At 34.9% G+C, this 21,516-nt stretch overlaps 2 protein-coding genes across 3 annotated transcripts in view; both read right to left on the minus strand.

The window, feature by feature from the left end:
- Positions 1-21,516, minus strand: part of LOC149792340 (uncharacterized) — a 114,353-nt gene that overhangs the window by 56,207 nt on the left and 36,630 nt on the right. The gene's annotated exons all lie outside the window — the stretch shown is intronic.
- Positions 14,475-19,925, minus strand: LOC149792341 (E3 SUMO-protein ligase ZBED1-like). Its single transcript, XM_089970911.1, has 2 exons — positions 16,693-19,925; positions 14,475-16,205 (listed from the first exon to the last, which is right to left on the minus strand). The coding sequence occupies exon 1, from the start codon at positions 18,022-18,024 to the stop codon at positions 16,792-16,794; it is 1,233 nt and encodes a 410-aa protein (XP_089827037.1). The 5' UTR covers positions 18,025-19,925; the 3' UTR covers positions 14,475-16,205; positions 16,693-16,791.

Consider the following 21,516-nt stretch of genomic DNA (forward strand, 5'->3'; position numbering starts at 1 on the left):
ATCCCAAATTTTCCGCAAGATCACAAGGTAAATAGAAATTGACAAAAAGCAAGGAGGAATCACGTCTTGATATTAATACCTATTAATCTGGGATCATTGAGGTGTTGTACTTCTATTAATACTTGCAAGAGATCTATGGTATAGTAAGTACCCTGACACCGTACAAGGTCTACCTGTATGAATATCGTTGGAAGGTTTAATTGGCAACTCCCCTGATCCATAAAACTCGTGTACGGATGAGAGACAATCTGTCTCACTGTCGAGTAGCCACAATTCTTGCAAGAAACAAATATCAGAAATATCACATAAAGTTCTTAAATTGTGCATATTTCTTGCTAATGAACAACAGTGATAAAAATAAACGCGTAAAGTATCCATTATGTATTTTTCAGTCCAATCTAGTCCAATTTCTGAATATTATAGTTTAATAAGGTAATATTAAGCTGGTTTTGTTGCAATAAATAATGATATAATAAAAATATCTGTAACTGTCCCTTTACTGTTAGTTTATGCAGTCAGCCATGATGATGCTCTAGTTTTCTGCCTAGCAACCAGTCTCAGTAGCTGTTATGATGATAAAGGCCTCACTGTACTACTAATGATATGGAAGAATGGGAACCAGTATAGAAATGGGTGAAGATAAAATAAGCGTATACATGAGTTTGACTGGCCAGGATTGGTTGATAATGAAAGTAATATTTAAGTAAAAAGAATCTTTTGGGAGCTTATCCTATATGTAGTTGTAGTTGGAGAGAAAAAACCCAAAAAACAGTTTTATTCATGGAATTTCAGTCATTTTATAATTAAATACTAAAGAACTCAGAAAACTCATTAATAAAATTAGCACCTGAATCTTTGGTGCAGATGGGAAATCACATGTTTGAAACACATGCTGATCCAGCTCAGAAATTTAAAGTCACTGAATTTTAATATCATCATGTTTACATATATTTAGTATTGGAGCTGAATTAGTACATGTACCAAGAGTCCAATAGAGAACAACAGCCCTATAGTGGTTACACATATAAATGTACAATTAAATTTACTATAAATGCAAAATTATGGTTTGATTTGTGGATAATAAGCAATATGAATACCTTCTGTATATCTCAGAGTGACTTTCAGTGGGATATCAAACACACTTTCAGATATGGGAACTGTTGCCATGAAAGGGGAGGGAGTGCAGTGTGTGGAGTATGTAGATTTGACAATGCATGTCCGTAGAGTGCTTTGCAGATTGGTTAATATCTCTGCAATCAGATATATAAAGTTTATACAATTTACCATTTATAGTCTTATTTTGGTCAGCAATGTGATATTTCCTTTTTGGAATAATAAACATTATGCTCCATGGCGATGACATCTCATGAATTCGTTTCCTATCAGTTTCATTCAGTGAATATTTTGGAACCTAATATTTTGCATTTTAATCGATTTATGCCTACCTGCTTTAGTTTAAAATTAAATATGTTCTGGTTGAATTTCAGGTAATTTCTGTCATTCAAATCTCCATTTCTGCAATGATGCATGAATATACACATGGTCACCTTCACCTTTTACTCATTTTTTGGGCAAAATACGACAAGGCTGATAATATATTTCAGTCTTACATTTAAGAGATAAACAGTGATAGTAAAAATGGTAACTCTTGATGAAACGGATTTTTAAAAGAAATTTTTCTGATTTTCTGCAAAGAACCTCAAATATTAAAATGCTGCTTCAAAAGCTCCAATGTTATTGATGATGGTGTACATGAAATTAAAACTTAATGTAATATTCACTAAAATAATCATAGACAAGCAGAACAATGCACACTTATGCATTCTGCTACTATGCATAGGTCTGTCAAGTAAATCAAGTAAGAATACTACACTCAAGGTACTAATATACATGTATATGGAAGAATGAGAACCAGTCTAGAAATGGGTGAAGATAAAATAAAGTATAAATCAGTTTGACTGGCCAGGATTGGTTCAAAATGAAAGTAAGATTTTTGCAAAAAAGGAATCTTTTAAGAGCTTATCCTTGTTGTAACAGAAAAAAGCCAGGTTCATTGTTTTATTGATGAAATTTCAGTCCTTTTACAGACTTGTGTGCAGAATTGAAACCATTTGTTTCCAAAACAAAGACATCCAGAAAATGCAACAGCTTGTAAGGTTTTCTCAACAGTGAACCTGTCAATGACGAAATCTCTCTCCTAATAAACATAGGTTTGATCTTGAGCATTCCAAAATGTAACATTATTGAATTTTTAATTTCATGGCATTAGCATAGACTAACTATGGGAACTGAATCAGTACTGGGAGTCAATAAATTACTGCAGAAAATTCATTCCAGTAATTCTTTAAAATACAAAAAATTGTTGTTCCATTAACACATATTCTTATTCAATACAATAATCTCTACAGATACACTACATTATGATGAAAAAAAACAGCTGACAAAAAATAATACAATAACTCCATACTGGGTCTTTTTTCATTAAAACTAATGTACTGCTGTTAACAAAATGAAATCAGATTTTGATTTTCATTATTTTAAAGCCAACTTTTCTGTCTGGGATATAAGTGGTGAGATTATTCCAATTAATTTTTTTGTGCATTCTTAACACTTCTTTGGTCAAACTATCAATCCCAGTACTGGTAACCGCATCTGTTAACCAAGGGTAACCAATCCTCTTTAAGACTAATTGGAGCAAAGTGGATCTTCTACCCTTGACCAAGCATAAATGTGGAATCAGATGCTGTTGCAAAGTCCATATTATCATGGGCACCAATTTCAATTCAGGTATTTTGTAAAGTCACTAAATAACTGAACTTATATCAGACCATCAGAATGTAACACTTTCAATGAATTGCATATTTAAATGTGAGATATTCTTTAATTCTTTAAAATTTGCTTCCAAAGACCTCTATCAGAGCAAAGTGATTTAGATCAATGAGAATCTTGCTGAAGAGATGAAATCAACATCTTGATTACTAACTGTACCTGCCATATAAATGGGGCACTAAGCACAAGCTAGTACCCTAAATAATACAAATGTCTAATTCTATGCAACTCTGTTACACCATGTTGCCCATGTTTACATGTGCCCTTGCACATTTTGCTGTGAAAAAGTGTGCAAGGACACAGCATGGAGAAAACACTATTAGCAGTATAGGGAGCAACCTTCAAGCTGACTGTACACAGTACTATGCAATATTGTCCTTGGAAAGAAGCTAAGTGGAAAAAATTAATACTGACATAAAATGGCACTGACAACTAATATTTATGTCTTGCCACTTTACTGTCATTCATGAAATGAAGATGAATACCTGTGACTTGTTTCATAGTCCCAGAATATGAGATCTGAAACAGATTCTTTGATATATGAATAAATTCTGTTAAATCTAAAGAACAAAATCATGTTTCTACAAGTGTATTGATACAAAATGAACAAACTCTATCTTCGGTTCACTAGATGTAAGTTACGTCATAACATGAGACCACCTCCCACCCCCATAATGTTCAACTGGGGAAGAGAATGGGCTTGATCTAAACACTTGAACTTTGACGTTACTTCCAATTGTGGATGGGCAGACATACTTATGGATATACAGAAAGGCAGAAAGTGATCACTGTTTTGAGCTGTTGCCAATGCTCGTTCAACAAATTAATATTAAAAAAGTATTTAAAAAATGTCTTAATCTCAGAGAAACTAATCCCAAGAAATGAGACAGTGTGATCTAAAAATCTATATTAAAAAATTCTAACTTGTGACTTTACAAGTGTGAGGCTGCTATAAACATTATGTCTTGCATGGAGGGTCTATTCCATTGTAGGGTAAACTTCTTCCTCTTTTCAAAAAAAGGAGGTTATTTTCCAAATACTGGAAGGTTTAAACAAAGAAATAAACAAAGGACTTGAAAATACGATGCACAATCTTAGTGCATTCTGTAGATTTTTCTGCACAATTAAGAGGAATCAGCTTGAAACCTAAAATTGTGCATTCTAGAATAAACCCCAGCTTGACTGACCTCTCACATGATCATGGATGGCAATACTGCCTCTGGAAAAATGATACCTACTGCTGACTGGGAGTCCACACAGACTGACAAGATGACCAAAATAGACTATGATAATATGATCACATACTCTGATGAAGTGACTGTATAATAGACTCGAACAGGGTAATCAGAGACTGATAGGTAGACCACAGAGACTCTGACAGGATGACCATGCACATGTAAACTGACAGGGAGACTACAAAGTCAAACAGGCTAAATACATGGACCTGGACAGGTGACCACAAAGACAGACAGGAGACCTCAGATTCTGATAGGGTGACCACACAGGTTGACAGGGAGACCACAAAGACTGATTGGGTGAACACATAGATTCAGGCAGAGAGATCTCATGGATCTATGGCATATGATCATACAACAGTTGATCACTACCTCTTGATCACCACAATGACTGATCATCATGCCATTCAATCACATGAAATATATTGTAAAAATTGGTGATCTGTTCGATTATCACAAAGTGTATTGTTTAATTGGTATATTTATTCTGAGTTACACTTCTGATGTGTACTATATAAATACTCATGCATTCTCATCATTGTAAGTGTGCCCCTTGTAAAATATCCATTTATGGCAGCAATATCAGGAAAGTTGAAGCAACTGAAAAACACACTGATATCGTAATTTTGAATTCTGGCAACAAGACAAACTTAAACTGGCAGACTATATGGTGCTACACCAAATATCATCAACTCCACAGTGAAATCATGCATACCAAAGACGATCATCTAAAACTCCAAGGAATATACATGCCAGCTACATCAATAACATGCCTGCATGCAGAGCTTTCAGAGCTCTCTTCCCAATCAACCAGTGGAATAAATGTAATGCATCTACAGATGGCATCACTCACTATTAGCTGTCTTTGTCACTTATTTTAGACCAACTTCATACAGAGAAGCAGAAAGAAAAATGGAGATGTTTTGACCATTACATAATTCCCTAGCATGCAGTCCATATAAACAGTCCGGCTTAAAGCCCATGACAAATGTCTTGGGCGTTTACATGGCTGAGAAGGGCAAAGTGGTCACAAGTACAACTGTAAGCAACCATCACAGCACAGACTACTTAATCGGCTGAGAAGAGCTAGAATAAAACCATGTTAAATCCTTTAAAGACTACTGTCAGTAAGTTTCTTAGGCTAAATTGCACGGGTAGAGTGAAACAACCCAATTCATTTTAAATTATAAGTAAATGAATGGGATGCATGTTCAACAAAAATTACTACAAATTACTGCACTGAATGAGAATGTTAAAGTCATCTTTATTAAAGATTACTGACAAATTCATGATAAGCAGAAACATTTCTTTATACTTGGATTTCACTCCATACATAAAATGCAAAACAATTATTTCTGAAATCAGAATAGTGTACGAGACTGAATCGTTTTTAAAGAAAGATCTTGAAAGGCAGCTCTGATTCAGGAAAGGATCTGCAAAGTGAGCAAAAAACAGCAAAAAACTAAATTTCAGAACTCCTGGACAGAGTCTGACTTTGTACTGGTCAGCTAGTGGGGAGTATTTTATTTTTGCACACAATGCAAACTCCGTATCAAAATCGGTCATTCTGCAGTGTATAATATCCATTTACATGGCAACACCACCCAGCATAATTGACACTCCCTCACAGCAATTCTGATTCAGAAAGATCACTTTGTATGCCAAGAAAAATTCAGCAAGATCTTCAGAGAAATGTGAACAACAGTATCATCCAGTACCAATAAATTTAGTGCAAACATTAGCACAAATGACACTTGCATTACCTTGAACTCTCTATGGAAATGATGCAAGCATGAAAAACTGCAACTAATTTATAAAATATTCCACTGTCCAATGAATTTTAAAGACAAAAGCTTGGGGTTTTTTTTCGCTAATATAAGTTTAGTTGTGATTATGTAAGTGTTGACATGTGTTTGTTTTTGTGGTGGTGGTACTGAACATTACTAAATCTACCAACTAACTATATTTTGTTTGCTCGTTGTAAATGCTTTGGAGAAAAAAAAACAAGGTTATTTTTTTGTCAAATATGAATTCAAATAATTTTCACTAAGCTTATATGAAAAGATAACTTTTTCACAAATAGATGATGTTGCTCTCTTGGCATTATGTGCACTGACACCACCACCACTTGAGACCTCAAACATTTTAAAATTTTCTGAATCCACAAAACCTACCAGCACTGCCTCGGAATATGGCTGGTATGTGATAACTGTATACTAACATTATGAAACTAGAGAAATAACTTTCGATGCAAGTGAGCAAATGTCATAACGATCAAATGTAGTAATGAACAGTGTCTGGTATATTTCACACATTATATATGTAATTGTACAATATTATTATGAAACTTAAGAAATTAACTTTGTTTTGTGGTGAACAAGCATTGTGACTGATAAATGTAGTGACAAGCAAATACTGCAGTGATCAACATGTAGTCATCAAACATTAGGTTACTTGATCTCAAAGACACCTACTTAGGTGCATACAAGAAGCCAGCCTGACATCTCTCATTACTGCAGGGAAGTTAAAAGCAACAAAGTCCACATATGTGGTCAGACTACCATCTCACCATGTTACTGCAGGCAAGACAAAAAACATGAATACTTCAGTCCAAAACCGTCTGAATCTTTACTAATCTGATATCAGGGCCTACTTTTCAAATCTTGAATAATTTGACATCAGGGCTTAGTCCCCAACAAATATTTTCCTGTTAACCTTCATATGAACAAAGAAAAAAAATCAGGGACAAAATTTGTATATGTCTGCATTTGGAAATTTATGGAATGTGGGTATTTTGTGCTCCATCTGTAGAGTTCATGTCTGAGGTTATCAATGAAAAAACCTGGAGCCTCTCTTCCTGCCTAAAATTTCAGAATGAACTGACAGTGTACATGACAGAAACATTTATTGGAATGGATTGACAAACAGTGTAAACAACAGGATTATTTATGTCATGGCTGAATGTGTATTTAAATGATAATAAAAATATTTTCTATAAATGTAAGAAAAACATCTATGTCCAAAGAATAAAGATAAAGGGTAGGCTTTAATCTGTTCTTCGATAACTCCATATTTTCACAATGGGACTGATGCTCTACTATCCAAAAAGAATTTGCTGAATTCATGAGAAATCTGCTTCTTCTTTCGCATTAATTGCTGAGTACTGAAATCAACTCAAGTGTTCTTGAGAAACTCTAACAAAAAATAAAAAGGTAACAAAAATATTTTCTAATGTGTTCGAGTTAACATGTTTATAATACATGTACAAGTTCAGCGCTAAAGTCCTCTTCAAGACCTTGGACCTCAAAACCTGACAATATCACTTAACTCATCTCAGATATATTGTCAAGTTCAACCCACATGCTAAATTTGCATTAATTCTTAATAACGTTTGGAGGTAGGGGAACCAAACTTATTGAACCTGAACTGTTTAAGGTATTCTTCTACTAGTCAAGATTTTCGACAATAAAATCAATGTCTTAGTCTTTACCTGAAAAACAACAAAATGCAAAGTCTGGCCAAAATTAATTTTTTATGTACAAGCCACTGTCTTCATAAGCTCACTAAAATAAAAAAATTAAAAAAAATTAAAATGCAAGGGGACCTGGTTGGCTGAGTGGTCAAAGGTGCTCGCCTTTACAGATCACTCACATCACAACTCTTTCCATGGACTGAAGCTCGGCCAATGTGTGGGTATGTAAGAAAACTTACTGGATGGTTCACGTGGGTTAGTGGGTCTTCGAGGGGTTTTCCCACTACCAAATATATATGTAGTGGCTTCCATAGCCTATCCTATACTGTAAAATGGTGTTAAACTCACAAAACCAAAGCAAACAAAGATGCAAGCAGTGACATTTGACTTGACCGCATTTTATGCATCATCTACAGGTAGTAATTAGTCCTACAGTGAAAATACTACATTGATCTGTCCTGTGAAAGAGGAGTATTTAAAACTGGCCATGGCAGCCATATTGGATATCAAATCTGCACCATATTGATCTAGGACAATCCATGTGGAAAGTGATTGTTGCATTGTAAAAATTTATTAAAAGAGACCAATGTTGTTTTATCACATTACTTATTTCTTTTGTATCAAATCAAGTAAGGTACAAAGGCATGCAAATCCTACTTGTTCTTGTGATCACTATCAAGTCCCAAACTCGACACATTTTATCTGACCAGTTGAAGATGGTTTCACATCTTATGTACTTATCATACTTATCATTATAACGTAGTATATATTAATCAGTAATTATCGTAATCACTGTAAATGTGATATTGGGGGGTCAAGGAATCAAGAGAAAGGCATACATGGTCGATGAATATCTTCATGTCTTAGAGAGGGTTCATAATGGTGAAGTGAGATCGAAAGTTTGTAGTAACTCAGATTACCAAGTCAACAATAGAAGGTTGGTTCAAGGATAAACAAAAATGTTGGGATTACTTGCCTACCGTATATACTCACAATATAAGCCCATTTGCTTATAAGCTGACCCCCAAACTGAACAGGTATAAACGCTAAAAAGTGCATGACCCGTGTATAAGCCGACCTACAACTCAGAGAAATCTCAAGATGCACGAGGTAAGTTCTAAATGCATTTATTTAGGCAAACTTATATTTTAAAAAAATTACATGTATACTTATCTGTTTTCTTATTGTTTCAGCCTAATTGAGATTTGTGTATAATTTGATCGAACAAGAATTTAGCAAGAGCGTGTTGCTGTATCACTACCTCTCTCATTTGACTCGATTATTGTTTGTTTATGCATTATTGCATTGGACATTTTATATCAGTGCACTGGTAATTATGTTTTTACTTTGCTTTGAAGTTGTAAATACCTAACTCATTAAAATGTAATCTCACTATGACAACACAATGAACAAACAATATAGTTCGATTCAATGCTCGCAATTAGGCTACTGAACGTATTTACATAATGGCACTACCATATGTACATTGTAGGTTTGATTACTTGCTGAATTAAGTACATCCCTTGGAGTTGAATAATGGGCACCACTGCGCTAAACTTTAATGATATCTCCTAAATACAATAATCAAGTTTCAGAAATAATGCTTCAAAAATTATGCTAATGCCGTAAAAGCTGAGTTGTAATTTGCTTTGATGTAAGCGACCTTACACTGTGCCTGTCAACTCTCATGCCAGGAGAAGAAAAAAAACTCCAGAATTTTGGGGTCGCTCCATGGCTACCTCCCAATTTCATATCTTCCGATTTTTGCAGAGAACTCCTGATCATTACATTATGTCTTCGATTTTCATTTCTTCTAAAGAAGAAAAGTCCCACATGTTTTGTATAACACCTGTGAATGATTGTTGTGACGAAATAATTACTTAACTATAAAGAATTCGCTTCTTCACTAAACAGAATGTTAAGTTTAAACATTATTCACGTAAAATAATGATTTTTTTTTACCTCTTCAATAATAAAACAATAAACCACAACAACAAAAAAAACCACAACAATAAAATCATCCACAATTAATTTCAATCCCAAGAATGATTGCTACAAATACTATAACTCCATATGCTGTAGTGCCCTTCCCACAAAAGAAACTTACACAAGTGAACACCTGACATTTTTATACCGTTTATACCAATGTTAATCACCATCATTAAATTAAAAGAAGGAATGAAAATATATACCACGCAGCAAATGTGTCCTCAAAAAACTAATTCATTTAGAATACATGTTTTATAATAAACAATACTAAATGAGTATATATAACGAGTGGAAAATAGTGGCAACATGTATGGTACCATGAGGCTGGCTATTTTGGTACCTTTAGTGCAACAGAATTGGGAATCCTTTGCTGGTGCTTGTGTAACACACAATAGTGTATGTAATACGTTGTCTCTTTGAATTACAACTGAGGGCCAATCATTTTCACAAAATAGTTGCATGGATAAAGGATTAATTTTTAATTACTTGCGCTGGCTTTCTTGCTTGTTTATTTAAGAGTAGTCTTTAGCTATTTTGCAGTCTGGCCACAACTTACCAGAATATGAAAATAAGGCACGTCCTGTGGGAAAATAGGACACATCACTGGGAGAAATGGCAAGTCTTTCTTCACACATATTGGACAGGAAGATTTTAAAAATGCCACGAAAAACCTCCCAATTTTAGGTCCCAATCAATATGTTTTTTATTCTGTCTCCCTACTTGGTTTTTGAAAAGTTCATAGGTATGCCTTACACCCCGTTTTACAAAATTATGGTAAAAGTGCTAATATTATGGAATAAAAGGCAATTACACATCAATGTACTGGTAGTTACCATTAAAATTCCCTCTTATCACAAGCCAGTTTCAGGGTTTCAATGATTAACTGGCCTGTATTGCTGTTGCAAAATGAAAGACAAATTTCCTGACTATCAACATAGATAACGCCCAAACATCAAGCTTTCCATTGTGTGGAAAGTTAAAATGTTTGTTCAGCTAAAACACAAAACTAAAATTGATTGATGTTGATCTTAGTTGATCTATACGAGGATTTCAGCCTTTATTATTACCACTCTTCATGAACATGTTATGCTGGTTATATGCCAGGTGCAATTAAACGCGCGTATATTTTTATAAATATTACCTCTTCTATCACTGAAAAGGAGTAGCTCGTAAGCGCGTGATGCAACATTAATGAAACAGCTATTAAAGCATTGGTGAAATGTTATCTGGAAGAATGCAATTTGGTCGAAACAATTAATAAAGCAAAATCTGCATCTAACATGTTTGGGAATAAGTAAGGATTTCAGTGACGCTATGCATGCTTTGCACTGTGTAAGTACTGTACATTATAGTCCAGCATGGTGTCCCCGGTAAACTCAACCAGCCCATGAATTATGAAGCCTGTATTTACCTTTATTTAATTTCATGTTTGAGAAATCAGAAAGTATGCACATGCAAAATAATAACAAAATCAATCATAGTACTTTATAACAGTTTAATAATTGTTGGGTCAACGAAAGTTACCTTTTTACATGCCTATGTCTTAGGACATGGAAAAAATTATTGTTTCATGTCCCAAGATTTACAGCCTTAATAGTAGTCAACAAAACGATTGAAAACCTGTCAAGTTTAGACATTGGACCCCCTCTTCTTCCAGGCCTTTATTTTTCCTAAATTATTCAGCTTATATGTGAGTATATAAAGTATGCTAATTCCGATGATAGGTTCAAACAAAAATGGGCACAGACTGCAAACAATACAGAACTAGATTTTTTAGCATTCTACAGTAACAGTATCTACTGGTGAATCAACAATCAATCTATCCATCAGTGAAACGTAGCACAGTGAACAAATTTTGTGTTTGATTCTGGATCGAATGGATAGCCAGTGTTATGCTAAGGATAAAGAGTAGCAGGAAGGTGTGCTCTAATCGTGGTACTCAAAGTATGATCCGAGCAGCTGTTTTTAACTTTTTGAAGTTTCTGACGTAGATATTGAGATGAACCAGACAGAACTGAGTTACAATAGTCCAGTCTTGAAAGTCTTGCACATGTTCATGACATGTTGGTGCAACGTGAGAGTACTGTCTAGAGTGACACCTAGGTTTCATACTGATTGTGTGAATTTAATGTTGGTGTTACTCATATTTATTGTTTGAGGTAAAGGATGTGACTGAGAAAGTCATTGTGTTGTGATCAGAATGGCCTCAGTTCTATCATCAGTCATCTGCAGCTTCTTACATGTCATCCATGATTTCACAAATGCACCTCTCTACACCTTGGATGGTAGCATCAACTTCAGTTGAGTGGCTAGATTTGTATATTTGGGTGTTGTCAGCGTACAATTGGTGAGACATTGGATGATGATCTATGACACTTGAGAGCGGCTGAGTGTACAGGATGAAGAGAACAAGTCCAAGAACAGACCCCTGTGGAACACCACAACATCGATTAACTGGGCCAGAGTGTATTCCATTTGCAGACACAATTTATGTCCTGTTGACCAAGTAGGACTTGAACCACAGTAAAGCTGTATCATGAATGCCAAATACAAGTCAAGGAGGGTGAGGATTGTAATCTTTCCACTATCCAAAGCAGAGAGAATGTCATTAACTACCTTTAGAAGAGTAGTTTCAGTACTGTGGCAAGGGTGATATGCAGATTGTACATTGCTAAAAAGACTGTTGAATTCAGATGAGATACAAGCTGGGATAGAACAACCTTATCTAAGATTTTTTTTATGAATGGGAGATTAGAAACTGGGCTGTTGTTCTTTAAATCATTATGGTTGAGTGTTGGTTTCTTCAGCAAAGGCTTTACAATGGCAGTTTTGAAAAATGATGGGAATTCCCCAAATGAGAAAGAGGTAATAATAACATCAGTTAGTGAAGGCAATACTGGATCTGCATTCAAGCAGCAGTGATGTTGGAATTGGATAAAGTTCACAAGACTATGGTGCACTCTTCATCACGATTGTACATACTAAATCCATACAGACAGGTTCAAATGCTGCTAATAGTTGCCGCTGAAATTCTGTATCCCAACTGTATGGTGATGACGAGTCAACTGAAATTGTGTTGTCACGCTTATCTCTAATGGTGTGTACTTTGTCACGCAAGAAATTTGCAAACATATCTGGAAGTCGACTAGAGAGAAGGTAGTTGAAAGTGGTGTACATTAATCTCGAAGAGCTGTTTGTTGCTGGAACTTTCCATGATCTTAGTACTGTAGTGATCAAATAGAGCGATGGTCAAAATATTGCCTGTCTCTATTAAGAAGTACATCCTATTCTAGTTTATCTGATGAAAGCCATTTGGACTGAAATTGTTGGTTTAATCCAACTGTCATATATAAATTAACAACCAGTAATCTGTATTACAAATTTGTATCTACAAATAAATCATTCTGATCATTGCCTTATTTGCATATGATAGTCAGAAAAATGGAAACATGATAATGTAGGGCAGGTAAGTATGTATTTGTGCCAAGAAAGTAGCTTTGGATGGAAGAAACTTGCTACACAAGGCTTCTCCCAGAACATGGAGTCTTGACCATAAATCATGAGGTGATATAACCCCACTTCATCACCTATACATTCTGGGGTGGAACATTCACTCGCTGAGTATGGGTGAAAACGTCCATAATTTAAATGATGATTCACTCGCAGAAATTTGCTAATGGAGGAAAAAAAAATAATGGGATTAATATGCAGTGGGTGTTAAGAACGAATGACAAAGAATGGATGGAAAGAAGAAAGAAAAAAAGACTTTAAATGAAATCATGAAGTTTACCTTTACCTCAGTTTTACATCTCATTCACTCATGACTGAAAATAGTCTATCCTCACATATGAATTGAGAATACAAGACTAGCAACACTTTCATTCTTAATTGCAGTAATACTTAAGACCCAACTACCATTTCTTTATGGTAACATGAGCAATAGATGTACATAAAATCCAATTGAGATAAATATAGACATGAGCAAAACAGAACATGTATCCCATTATACAATAATCAGATAAACTAAACAAAGGAGTGTCTTTTCCTCAGGAAGGATAGTACTGACTTTTCAGGATATTAACATTTCTTACCTATCATATTATAATGATCCGCATCAATTACTATTATCAGATGATCAAAATTTACCACATAAAACTATGCAGCAGTTAATAATCATGTGCAAGAATCAAAGTTCAACTTTAAATATTTGTCATCACCTCCATAAATCATGTACAAGGCCAAAGCCTGAATTGTTCTACCACAATTACCTACATAAATTCACCACTAAAAAAAAAAAGAACCCACATAGCACAATTTGAAAGACAAGATATGGAGAAAGTTTACATTTTGTCTAACCAATACAGTAAAACCTTTCATCAAATTACCATTTAGAATTTCAAAACCAAGATCATTTAGGTCTACAGTATTAACATTCTTACTGAATAAAAATACAATGTCAACCAAAACTATTAAAATTCTTACCCTAAAACATTTTTTAAAATTAAGACAAAATATATTTAAGGTATTTAAGTCAAGAAAACAAATTCTCTAAGAATCTTATATAATGCTTTATGTCATCAATTATTGTAAATTCCTAATGTTTCACCGAGTACCAGATTTCATAATTGCCATAGCTTTAAGTAGGGGTGAAACGATACGCCTGTGCCACGTATTGATACGATACACGATACACAGCCTACGATACGATACATATCGATACATGTATCAAACTGAAAATGGGATTATCACAGTACATTTGATTAATCATGTGAATGTATATGTTGAATGGTATTTTCAAGTTCAAACAGTGTCAAACATGCAATGTATCAGCAGTGAGTCACCTTGTTAACCTGTTATGTATAATGATAACAGAGAAAAAATTGAATCAAGATACAATGTCACGACTACTAACATTGTTGTTCTGTGTAACCAAATAAAATATAACAAAATCTTTGGTGTGTTTCTTTATCCTTCATTCAATAAAAATGAAATGTTACAAGTTTTGTGTCTGATTCATCATGCAACAACATACTGGAACAAAATAATATATTAAAAAGTACACGTAACACAAAAATACAACAAAAATTTAAAATGCTTAGGATTAGGAAATCATAATTATGCAACCTTTTCTAAGCTGTATACTTTCCTCCTTTCTTCAGTTCAAGAAAGATCATCTTAGAAAACACAAATGATAAACTTCACTGCAGCAAACACTAATTAATTTCACATAAATTGCCATGTGTGTAATTGAAGTCTATAGATGAATTAAAGAAAGTTCCTAATAACTGAAGATGATATCCTCATCAACTTAAATGCATCTTCCAGCAAATGAATAAATCTTCTTAAGTCACAAACTCAGTGTTCTAAAACTAGCTGACAATTGTGATGACTGTAAATGGCATAAATGAACTGAATTAGATAATTCTGCCTAACAGATGCACAGGACTATTACAAGTTTTGTGTCTGATTCATCATGCAATAACATACTGCAACACAATAACACACTAAAAAGTACATGTAATACAAAAATACAAAATAAATTTAAAATTATTGGGATTCAGAAATAATAATTATGCAGTGTTAAACCTGAGATCTGTTATATCAATCTATATCACACAAACACCCAATTGCAGTGTAAAAACTGAGATCTGTTATATCTATCTATAACACATACACGCACCCAACTGCAGTGTCAAACCTGAGATCTGCTATATCAATTTACAACTTGCAAGCACCTAACTGCAGTATTGAACCTGAGATCTGCTACATCCATCTTTATCACACAAGCACCCAACTGCAAACAACGTTGAGCCTGAGATCTGTTATATGAATCTATAATACACAGCACCTAACTGCAAATAATGTTGAACCTGATATATGCTATATCAGTCTATAACGCGCAAGCACCTAACTGCAAACAGTGTTAAATGTAATTTCACATAAATTGTCATGTGTATTCGAATTCAATAACTGAATTAAAGAAAAGTTCATGATGATTGAAAATGATATCCTCATCAACATAAATGCGTTTTCCAGAAAATGAATGAGTCTTCTTAAGTCACAAACTCATTGTTCTAAAACTATCTGGCAATTGTGATGACTCTGTAAAAGGCATAAATGAACTGAATTAGATCATTCTGCATAACATATGCACAAGACTGTCAGACTACTCGTCACAACTTTCAAAGTTTCATATTCTTCTTCAAAAAAATCAAAATATCCACATTCTCCCCAGTCAGAGAGGCTCTTTGTGCTGATACAACATCTCCAGCAGTTGAAAAGACTCTTTCAGATGGCACTGATGTTGCTGGAATAGTCAACAACATCTTGGCTAGTTTGGCCAGCAAAGGGAATGATGTTTCGTTGAATTTCCACCACATCAGTGGGTTGTCACCAATATGTATACTAGATGTCTCATTCCTATAACGTGTTATCTCCGTGTCAGCCCTCTGAAAGAGGGACTTTGATGGCTCCACCTTGACCACGTACACATCTCCAAAAAGATCTTCAAGTGCACCCTTTTTCACTGGAGGCTCATCAGCTTCAACCTTCGCTGTTGCTGCTGGTCTGTTATCTCGTTCTGTAACTTGTACTGCAGGAAGCTGTGGTAGTGGGGGAAGACTAGATGGTAGTACATGAGTGAGTTCATCAGTCTTCTCTGTCTTCACTACTGTTTCACACTGTAATAAAAATCAAAATTATATAATATGTACTCCTTAAGTTAATACGAATCTCGCAATTTTATGTTAATTAACATTTTGGCATTAATTCACTGGCATTTAATATAAATAAAACAACATGATTTTATCAATATAAGATCAATATTGAATATTAAGAAATATTTGTGTATATGAAGTTATGAACTTCAAACAATGAAGTTATGTAATAGTCTGTGTGTTTGCTCTATATGTGTGTGTGTGTGTGTGTCAGTGTTTCAGAGGGAGATGGAGAGAATCGGATGACATAAGAACTTTGAAGGTGACTCTGGGGCATACCAAGATCAGTGGTGCATCTAGGGTAACGTTTGGGGACAAGTGTCCAATTTTAACTACCAAAAGAAATTTCATATATCCTTAAAATCTTGAAAGGGGACAATAATATTATGTTATACTTCAACTGCTGCACGTAGATAACACAACGATACTCATATGTAAATTTTTGACTTACCTCATTGACCTTCACTGTTTGCATGACAATGGAAGCATATATTTGGATCCTTGTAGCATCGTCTACATCAGTTAGAGCCCTAAATCTTGGATCTAGGGCTCAACTCTGCAACAGAAACTGCTGCATGTCCTTGTCATTGTATCTTTTGTCTAGGTCTTGGGAGATTGCCACCTTGACTGCCTTCACAAGTGCAGAGTCACTTTCTTGCACTTCCATTGCACTAATAATACGATGTTTAAGAGGAAAAATCATTGATATGGTAGGTGCTGCTTCATTGCACAATATCGTTGTAATGGTTTTCATTGGTTTGAGCAGTTTGAGAATATCCTCTGCATTTGATACATCATCCTCTGATAAAGTGTTTAAGTCCGTCTCCCTCTGTCTGATTTCCTTACTTAATAGAGTAGCTACAATGGCAGGCTGCTGCTCTAAAAATCGATCAATCATATCATAAGAACTATTCCAACGTGTCTGGACATCTTGGATAAGTTTGTGTTTAGGAAGCTGCAACAGCTCTTGTTTGGATTTCAGCAGGGTAGTAGCAGTTGTACTGCGATGGAAAAATGAGACAATGTGCCGGATCCTCCCAAGAAGGCGTGACATCTGATGAACTTGCAATCCTCTCTGGGTTGCTAGATTTATAGTATGTGCAAAGCACTTAATATGTGGTGTGAACTTTGCCTCTTGAATAGCAACATCCATGTTAGCAGCATTATCTGTTACTATGGGGAGTAACTTGTGGGGCCTTTCCAGTTGCCATTCTTTACTGGCATCAACTAGTACTGTTCCTATATTTTTACCAGTGTGAGACTCGTGTAAAGGTCTCGTCTGAAGAACAAAACTTTTCATGCACCATTCCTTATCAATCAAGTGAGCTGTGATTGTTATGTAACTCTCTGTAGCCCTTGAAGTCCAACCATCTGTAGTAATGGCCACTGATTCTGCCTCTGATATGGTGCTTTGCACTTCTTGTCTGGTGTGAAGGTATAGGTCTGGGATAACTTTCTCTGCGAAGTGTGTTCTTGATGGGATGATGTAGCGAGGTTCCAGGGTACGAATCATATTTCTGAAACCTAGCGAATCAACCACTGAGAAAGGGCGCATATCATGTGCAATAAACATCGCTATATGCTTAGTGATTGTCTGTGATCTTTGCGATGATGGAATTAATGGAGAATGAAAAACTTCAGTCAATCTGAGCTGACCAGTGATTGTTGGATGTGATGGCTTAGGAGTAGGAGAAACACTGACTTTGGGAGCTGAAATCTTGTCATCTTTAAAAGGAATTCCAATGGCAATGGTTGGGTGGTGCCATTTTAAATGTGTAGACATATTTGTGGTGTTTCCAGTATTCCTAAGAGCTGTAAAACACAGTTTGCAAACACACCTGGACTTGTCTACTTTTCTTACTCCATTCTCATACTCCACAGGATATCAAAAATAGTTCCAGGCCGATGATCTTCTAATCGCAGGTAACTCGAGTTCAATTTTTTCGGCCTTTTGCGTCTGCTCCATTTGACCGGATGTTGGAACCACCTTGGTCACCCCGCTGTTTGTAGTTCATTGCATGAAAGCATCCCAAACATCTTAGTGATTACGAATAATCATAAGTTCTATCACTGGTTCCACACCCATACCGATAGTTTAGTCCCACGCAAAGAGAAAAGAATTGACACTTACATTATTATAATAATTTTAAGAAAAAAATTTTTCCTTCAGAAACTATTATTAATTTATGTCTTTGATTATATTTTTAAATTATGGTATTATTTAAAAAACAAAAAATAATGTAATTTCCTAGTACAAGGAAACTCTTATCTATAGAACTGGTCCGGGTGCGGGAACGGAGATGACTAACTGAATCTCAAACGCTATACTTCCTGTGTATACAAAACAACTACCGCAACAGTTTGGTCTAATGAGCTCCTAATTTAATTATCATAACTGCTGAAGATTTATGTAGCTATTATAAGGTAGATATCGTTTTGTATCGATTCTTCACCTTGTGTATCGATATGTGTATCGAAATGGCAAAAGTATCGATGTATCGATGAATCGTTTCACCCCTAGCTTTAAGGATCCAACAGTGATCCTTCAGAGGAAACAATATGAACTCTTTTACAATCCACAGCAGTGTGAACCCTTTTTCAATCTGAAACAGTATAATGAACATATTTTACAATCCACAATAATATGAACTACTTTGCAATCCACAGCAACATGAACCCTTTAACAATCCAAAACAGGATGAACCCTTTTACAATCCAAAACAGTATGAACACATTTTACAATCCACAACAATAAGAACTACTAAACAATCCACAACAATATGAACCCATTTACAATCCACAACAATATGAACCCTTTTACAGTCCACAACAATATGAACCCTTTTACAATCTGAAACAGTATGAACACTTTTTACAATCCACAACAATACGAACCATTTTACAATCCACAACAATATGAACTATTTTACAATCCACAACAATGTGAACCCATTTACAATCCACAACATGAACTATTTTACAATCCAAAACAATATGAACCCTTTTACAATCCACAACAATATGAACCCTTTTACAATGCACAACAATATGACCCCTTTACAATTCACAACAATATGAACCCTTTTACAATCCACAATATGAACCCTTTTTGTTCTGCTTTTTAAAAAAAATTAATATTAGGAAACAGAAATCTAGATCAAAACAAAAAGGTTTTACATCACTAAGCACACATGATGAAAACTTCTACAGCCTGATTTATCATAAATGTTTCTTCAAAGTAAAAGTACAGTAAAAACTATCCTTCCAATCACAATGGAATGAAACTTGCAAATTACAGTTTAATCAATGGTCTGGTATCACTGACTGGTTGCCACACTTAGCAATTAGCATCAGTTAAAACCAGAGTAATTTATGCTGACATATCAATGTTTGTTATGTTAGTATATACTGAATATTTCATGTTCCAGTCCAGGTTAAACAAAAACCACCAATCAGAACTGAATGAAGCTTATTCACTGCATGACATACTGTAAGTGCAGGCATCCAAACTTGATCAAATTAGATACAAAGCAACAGAGACATTTCTCATAAATTGGTTATTACACAGGGATAAGTTTGGAATGTTTCCTTTCAAGATAATAAGGAAATTACACCATTTCTTCTGTTTTTAAGATGATAATATAGAGCTTTCAATGACATTGATAATTAGACAATTTTAAAGCATTCATGCAATACAAAACAAACGACATGACATGGTGACCAAGCCATGTCCTGAAATGACCGAAAAGGTTGAATTAGAATCACCAACAACTAGCCCGTAGTCTGTTTGGAAGTATTATCTAGTCAAAGATGAGACTGGCATATAAATAGATAATAAATCTTGGTCTGATTGTAATCTGCATACTAGAAATACAACCAATATTTTGACACATGAAATGGCTCCACATTACCACTGACAATCCTTCTAAAAATGACAAGACCTTCAGTTGATATGTCTGTGGATAATGTATCAAATGGTAAGTTGTGTGTCATGATATGTATGATACAAGGCACAGATGTGTCATTTCACCCTCAATTTCACTGTGTATTATACTGTACAGACTTGCTTATAAGAGAAGTCCAAGTGCAAACAGCACAGACTAAGATCTGCCATCATGTAATGTGTAATAAGATCTAGATCTGTACACAGGCCTTGATCTGCAGACATATTATGCTACAGCAGATCTGGATCTTTGTTGTTTGCAGTTTTATGACTTATAAGCAAGTACATATGGTATTAAATGTTCAAGTTGGATTCAACTGCAAACGACCTATGCCCTCATCTGCTGTCCCATAATGCACCATCAGATTAGTCATAACAAGCATCAAAGACCCATATCTGATTCAAATTATGAGACAGCTGATACAGATCTATGATGTTTGCAGCTAGATCCAACTTGCACATGTATACATACCGTACCGAGGGGTCCAATTAAACGCAGTCACTGTGCACAGGTGGCCTTTACATGCAGACTATTGATTTATAAATGCATGAGACAAATGCACTTGACCTTTATACATTTCTGCTTAACTATAGGTTGGTGGTAATTGTACCAGGTATGAGTGTACACTTAAACATCTCATCCTACCATAAACATCTCTCTCTCTCTCACATACACACACACACACACACACAATTTACTTCTTTAAGAATAAGATCTACAATGCATTATTTGCAACAAATTACCCAGTGCAATGTAGATCTAGAGCAAACTCAGTTCACTGTACAAATTATAATGTAGATCTAGAGCAAACTCAAATCACTGTACAAATTATAATGTAGATCTAGAGCAAACTCAGTTCACTGTACAAATTATAATGTAGATCTAGAGCAAACTCAAATCACTGTACAAATTATAATGTAGATCTAGAGCAAACTCAGTTCACTGTACAAATTATAATGTAGATCTAGAGCAAACTCAAATCACTGTACAAATTATAATGTAGATCTAGAGCAAACTCAGCTCAATGTACAAATTATAATGTAGATCTAGAGCAAACTCAGTTCACTGTACAAATTTGAATATAGATCTCGAGCAAACAAACTTTACTGTACAAATTATAATGTAGATCATGGGCAAACTCAATTCAACAGTACAATTTTCTGGCAACTAATTCTAGCCAAAGGGTCACTGAGTTCCCATGGTGTCCTTCAAACATATGTCAAAAGTCATGCAAAACAAGATGTTCTTTGTATATCTGAGTAACCTGAATGTTGGGATGTACAGTAGATTTTATTCAGTACATCGCTGTCTACACCTGAGCCTGTAAAGCA

The sequence above is a fragment of the Sinohyriopsis cumingii genome, chromosome 9 (assembly GCF_028554795.1).
Source record: "Sinohyriopsis cumingii isolate HCF-2022 chromosome 9, ASM2855479v2, whole genome shotgun sequence".
NCBI classification, from domain to species: Eukaryota; Metazoa; Mollusca; class Bivalvia; order Unionida; family Unionidae; genus Sinohyriopsis; species Sinohyriopsis cumingii.